The sequence below is a fragment of the Geotrypetes seraphini genome, chromosome 19 (genome assembly GCF_902459505.1).
Source record: "Geotrypetes seraphini chromosome 19, aGeoSer1.1, whole genome shotgun sequence".
Taxonomy (NCBI): domain Eukaryota; kingdom Metazoa; phylum Chordata; class Amphibia; order Gymnophiona; family Dermophiidae; genus Geotrypetes; species Geotrypetes seraphini.
The window spans coordinates 13,707,207-13,713,611 of record NC_047102.1 but is presented as its reverse complement, the minus strand read 5'-3'; the positions used below and the strand labels follow the sequence as shown (position 1 = coordinate 13,713,611).

At 45.9% G+C, this 6,405-nt stretch overlaps 1 protein-coding gene across 6 annotated transcripts in view; it reads right to left on the bottom strand.

The window, feature by feature from the left end:
- Positions 1–4,733: 4,733 nt before the first annotated feature.
- Positions 4,734–6,405, bottom strand: part of NR1H3 (nuclear receptor subfamily 1 group H member 3) — a 45,769-nt gene continuing 44,097 nt past the window's right edge. For all 6 annotated transcript variants that reach the window (XM_033928424.1, XM_033928421.1, XM_033928419.1 and 3 more), the window contains one exon: positions 4,734–5,391. In XM_033928424.1, the coding sequence (XP_033784315.1) occupies positions 5,245–5,391 (147 nt within the window). In that variant the 3' untranslated portion in view covers positions 4,734–5,244. The remainder of the gene's footprint in view (positions 5,392–6,405) is intronic.

Sequence of the window (6,405 nt, the reverse complement as noted above, 5' to 3'; positions counted from 1 at the left end):
TGAACCAGTGAGGTCGACAGAGCTTGCAGTGGTCAGCTAAATCCAGGAGCTGCAAGCACAGGCTGAAACCTGGGAGAGCCGTTTTAACGGGGACTTATGAACAAGTTTGGACTGACACATTTAGGATTCCAAGTAACAAGAGAAAGTAGCATTGAGAGGGAAGGGGTAAAACGCGGATCTCAACCGCACGACCTTAAAAATCTTCGTTTCTTGACAGCTGAGGTTTCAAATGTGCCCTGAGGTTCGTGCCACTTTTACTCTCTGCATAGGGTTGCGTTCATGAGTATGCTTGCAGATGAAGTATTGTAATGCAGTGATTCCCAACCCTGTCCTGGAGGAACACCAGGCCAATCGGGTTTTCAGGCTAGCCCTAATGAATATGCATGAGAGAGATTTGCATATGATGGAAGTGATAGGCATGCAAATTTGCTTCATGCATATTCATTAGGGCTAGCCTGAAAACCCGATTGGCCTGGTGTTCCTCCAGGACAGGGTTGGGAACCACTGTTGTAATGGATCCCATAACCTGATGAACCTAACAGCACTTTAAGAAATAATGGGCAATTTCAAGGTAAGTTTCCCATCTCTTGTGGGACCAGGTTATGGGATCCATTACAATACTTCATCTACAACAGGGATCTCAAAGTCCCTCCTTGAGGGCCGCAATCCAGTCGGGTTTTCCGGATTTCCCCAATGAATATGCATTGAAAGCAGTGCATGCACATAGATCTCATGCATATTCATTGGGGAAGTCCTGAAAACCCGACTGGATTGCAGCCCTCAAGGAGGGACTTTGAGATCTCTGATCTACAAGCATACTCGTGAACGAAACCCAAAACAGAATGTAAATTAATAGAATTTGAAAGGGTCATGGAAGCACTTCACTTAGATGAAGACATGCAAGTCTAATTGCTTTAAAAATGAACCCCAATGCGTTCTTGAGTCATCTGTATTATCCAATATCCGATTCTTGAATCTCTGATAGTTATATTTTATCTCCAGCTCTATATGACTTTAAAGTAACAGGTTATATTTCCCATTTTTCTTCTATTCTGCCTTTGGCATAGTGGAGAAATGTGTGTGTACAAAAGACTCTACGAAAAGGCGTCAAACTGCAGTCCTGAACTACCATAACCCAGTCTGGTTTTCAGAATATAATGAATATTCATTCATGAGAGAGATTTACAGTGGGAAGGTATGCAAATTAACTCATGCATATACATTAAGGATATCCTGTAAATCTGACTGGATTGCAGTTTGACATCCTTATTTTCCTGGTAGGGATAGTCACGGCAGTAAGATCAAAGGTAACGTGCCATACAAAGTCCAGCCCAGCTCCAACTGGCTGACATCATTTAAAGGTGTCAGCAAAAGTCTGCTGCACGACTCATCTTCTACCACCCTCGCTACGCTCATGTCACCCCTCTCCTTAAGTCACTCCACTAGCTCCCTATCTTCCATCGTATATAGTTCAAGATCTTATTGCTGACCTACAAGTGTGTTCATTCTGCTGCCCCTCAATAGCTCTCCTCGCTTCTCTCTCCTTATACACCTCCCAGAGAACTCCGTTCCTCAGATAAGTCACTCTTAACGTTACCCTTCTCCTCCACTGCCAAGTCCAGACTTCATTCCTTTCATCTAGTTACCCCCTATGCCTAGAATAAATTACCCAAGTTTGTCCGTCAAGCCCCTTCCCTTGTTTGAAAGCAGACTGAAAACCCACCTTTTTGATATAGCCTTCAATCCTTATATTCCTCTGCCCTCCAGCCCAGCCTCTTGTTTAACCGTTCCACTTAACTGTATCCATGACATTGTGTTTGTCTGTCTTGCCTGTTTAGATTGTAAGCTCTTTCGGGCAGGGACTGTTTTCTTATTCTTTGTGACTCTGTGCAGCGCTGTGTGCATCGGGTAGTGCTATAGAAATAATGAATAGTTGTAGTGGCAGAGCAAGTAGATGTGAGGAATCCTCAGTGGCTTTAAGAGTAGGTGAAAACTACAGTGGAAGAGAACGCATGTTGTTTGAGTCTCCTGGCCCCTGGCTATACTGATGCCACCTCTGCCAGGATTAAACTATTAACATGCAGACCACTCTTCACTATCAGCACCTGTTCTATTCACCCAATTGCCTAATTTCCTCCTCCCCCCCCCCCAAAGGCTTGTGATGACAGGAAAGTATCAAAGGTGACATCTGAAGTGATAACAATGAACCGCTAGTCAGAACCACTTGCAGTGCAGGTAGTAAATTGCAAGATCACATAGCATGCTTCTGAATGTGGAACAGGAAAAGCACTTATGGCAGCAGCCGTAGTCCTAGCTGAGCAGACATTTTTAGGACTTTTGCTTACCTCTCTGTGATGAGGTAGAAAAGGTGTCCCATGGGTATAGGCTGTCTTACTCGATTGAATAGCCATGTGCCTGAAAAACCAAACTTTTTGCAATGTGATGAATGCAGCTCTCGTTGGTATATTTGTTGAAATGTCACAGCCTGCAAAGTCACCGTAGCTGCTACAGGTCGCCAGTATTGCGCATGCTCCTTGCTGCCTTCTGGCAAAAAGTATGAGACTTGTGCTGGTGCTAAGGTGAAACAGTATGTGGTTTATTAAGGCCTGAAGACAGGTTGGAAAAAAAGGTAGATTTGTTCCCAAGCTGTGACCTTCTCCTCTCTCTTCCCTGAGAAGTAGCTGAACTGGAGACTGAAAGGCTGGACAGAGCAGTTACTTTTACCCTCACTGTAGCCTCCACGGGCTGGTACAGTGTCTGGGAGACCATCTGAGATATGAAGCAGCCTTTGGAAACCTAATATATGAGAACTAATATACAGTGGTGCCTCACACAACGAACTTAATCCGTTCCAGGAGCAAGTTTGTTATGTGAAACGTTCGTTGTGTGAAACGCGTTTTCCCATAAGAATACATGTAAAACAAAATAATTCGTTCTGCAGCCCTACATTTCCCTCCCTCCACCTCACCTTATATGCAGAGTTTGCCAGCTTTCTTTTTCACCCAGCCGCACGCTTTCAAAAAGCTGTGCACGCGCAGCTGCTGAAGTTGATCAATGTTCTCCTCTCCTGCAACTTCCGGTTTCCGGTTGCGTCAGAGGAGAAGATTGAACAACAGAGCATGCGCGCATGTGCTGCTCTTTGAAAGTGTGTGGCTGGCCGAAAAAGAAAGCCGGAAAACTCGGCATCTAAGGTAAGGTGGAGGGAGATGATGGAACACTGCATTCAGACAGGAGGGTGCTGCTGTTCCCGGCTCACATTAGGAAGCGGCGAGAGTAGTTCCGCCCCCCCCCTCGGGCGACTTCGTTGTGTGAAACGAAGTTCGTTATAGGGAGCAAGACAAAAAGTTCGTTATGCGCAGCGTTCGCTGTGCGAGGCGTCCGTTATGCGAGGCACCACTGTACTTCAAAAATCTACCAGAGAGTGAGATTAGTTGTAATGTGAAAGAATTCTATCTGTGCTTCTCAGGTCATCACTCCATATTCCTAGAGAGTGTGGCAGGAGGCTACTTCTCCTGTCACTACAGTCAGGGCTCTGCCCGACTCAATCGTCCATGGAGCGATTGAGTCAGGGAGTTTGCGTGCAAATCATTTGCATACAAAAAAAGATAGTGAATCAATCGCTGTTTAAAAATCGGCCAACAGCGATTGAGTCGCTATCTTTAGTGAATCTGGGCCTAGGTTTGGTTACAGCAATATGGCTAAAGAATACAATCCCCCCCCCCTAAAAAAGGGGGGAGGGGGTAACCCTAAATTGTGCTAGCTTGGATGAATCCACAGTGGCTTGTTCTTAACCTGGACAAAACTATAGCTTCCTTTGTACCAGTGGCCAATTCTTTTAAATATTTCAGAATCATAATAGATTATCAATTTATCTTTCACTAATCACATTTCCTCGGTGCTTAAAAAGAAGCTGTTTTACATAAGCAAATTGACACAGAAGCCTAATGGTAGTAGTTCACATAACGTCTGAAGCCATTTGACATTAGATAAAGTTGTTCCTGAATAGATTACAGTAATTAAGTCTTGAAATAAGAAAAGCCTGAATTAAAGTGTGAATAATTAGATCATTAAAGTAGCATCCAACAGGGATGAATTATGCACTATCGCCACTTAACCTCAGATCACCCCCATATTTTTTATAGTCGGGAGCTGTGACATAGCACTTAAAGTACTTTGCTGGCTCCATACAAGCCAAGAGCTTTGAGGGGGACAAGCATAATATAACCCCTGCATCTGCTCCAGCGGTTGGGGAGACGAGGCATAATAGGAGACCTGGCCCGCAGCAGTCTCGGCTTCTTTGTGGGTAGAACCATGACATCCTTTACACATTGATGTGCGTGAAGGCCCTCCAGATGGGCCCCGACATGCCAGTGAGGGATGCCAGCATTAAAGAGGGCTGGAGAGGCACTGTTGCCAGCTGACTGACTACAGGAAGTGCCGAGAAAGGCACATCCTGTAGGCAGTCAGCTGGCACCAGTGCCTCTCCTGTCCCGTGTACTGCGGCCCACCTGGAATCTCAGGAGGCACAGTTGCGATACACCGCCGTCGCGATATCCGAGATGCTCCACATTTCAGTTCCCTTCTTTGATAAAATGACGGTCCCCGGGAACCTCAAAATTATCATCCCTATCCCTGTTCCCTCAACTTTGACCTCAGAAATATCCCTTAGCACTGGGGGGGGGGCACAAAATGTATCCCGCAGGATCAATAAGTGTGTAAAAGAGACACAAATATACAAATAAAGATTGGCTTTATACATCTTTAGAAGTTGCCTCAAAAAAAGTTGTAAAATACCTCTAGCAGTGGGATTTTGGAATTGTTCTAAGCATAGACACAAGATGCCTTTGAGTATGAAAAGTAATCCATCTTGTAGGGTTAAGAAAATAAAATATTCTTCTCTGTTCCTCTCAAAGGTTTATGCAGACCCAATGCATTATTATCATGACTGGGGAAGGGCTTAGGACCTGCCCCCCTCCACCACAGACACTTCACATGTTCTGGGAACCATAAAGTAGCAGTAAACACAGTCTTTTCTCCCAAGTTAGAATTTTACCTCCCTGCTGCCATAGTCCCTTCCGTTCCTCCTACTTGCATTGTGCAGCGGGGGGAGGAGGAGGAAGACAGACCCAGATTCAACAGCTCCTCTGTTGAATCTGCAGAGCTTGGAAGATGGATCTTATGCAGGAGTAGGGACGCCACATCCATGTTTATGCAAAGCGGAACTCGGGTGTGAGCATCCGCGTCCTACTCATGAACATCCCAAATCTCAGACAGGAGGGGTGGCAGCTTCTTGTCCTGCAGTCGAAGCGCAAACACCTGCTCCGAGTGGACACAACTGAGGGTACGTAGACTGACTAATTTCATCAGCATACGTGGGAACATGAGTTGATCCTAGAGGACAAAGTAAATGGACAATTAGTAAAAGCCAAATTTATATTACAGGAGGCAGATGAATCAGACAACTTATTTTGCAACTACAAAACCATTTTAGAGCTAGATTGGCTGAACTATTCCCCACTTTACTGACCTACAAATGCACTCAATCAACTGCCCCTCACTATCGCTCTTTGCTTATCTCTCCCTATGATGATCCCCCCCCCCCCCCATGAGCACTGCTCAGCTGGTAAGTCCCTCTTATCTGTGCCCTTCTCTTCACCTGCCAACTCCAGACTCCGTCCCTTCTGCACTGTATGCTTGGAACAAGCTGTCCAAAACACTATAGCGGGCTCAGTCTCTGGCAGTGTTCAAGGCCCAGTTCACAGTGCTGCATATGCCTTTCAGCACTTTCGACTCCTAACTCCTCTCACCTTGGGTTCTGCATCCCCTACCCTCTTATGCCATGTCTGTTCAAGTTAGATTGTAAGCTGTTCCGAGCAGGGACCATCTATAAATGTCAAAATGTACAGTGCCGTGTCCACCTTGCAGCGCTATATAAGTGTTAAGTAGTAGCAGTACGTTCCAGCAACCTGCTTCTAGCACAGGGCTGCCCAAGTCCGGTCCTCGAGATCTACTGGCAGGCCAGGGTTTCAGGATATCCACAATGAATATGCATGAGAGAGATTTGCATACCAAGAAGGCAGTGCAGGCAAAGGTCAGAACGTTCTGCTTCACACAGCGAATGGTGGACGCCCTGGAACGCTCTCCCGGAGGAGGTTGTGGAGGAAACCACCATTCCAGGATTTAAGGGCAAGTTGGATGCATATCTTCTTGAAAGACACATTGAGTAACTAAGGCAGGGGTGTCCAATGTTGGTCCTCGAGGGCCGCAGTCCAGTCGGGTTTTCAGGATTTCCCTAATGAATATGCATTGAAAGCAGTGCATGCACATAGATCTCATGCATATTCATTGGGGAAATCCTGAAAACCAGACGACTGCGGCCCTCGAAGACCGACATTGGACACCCCT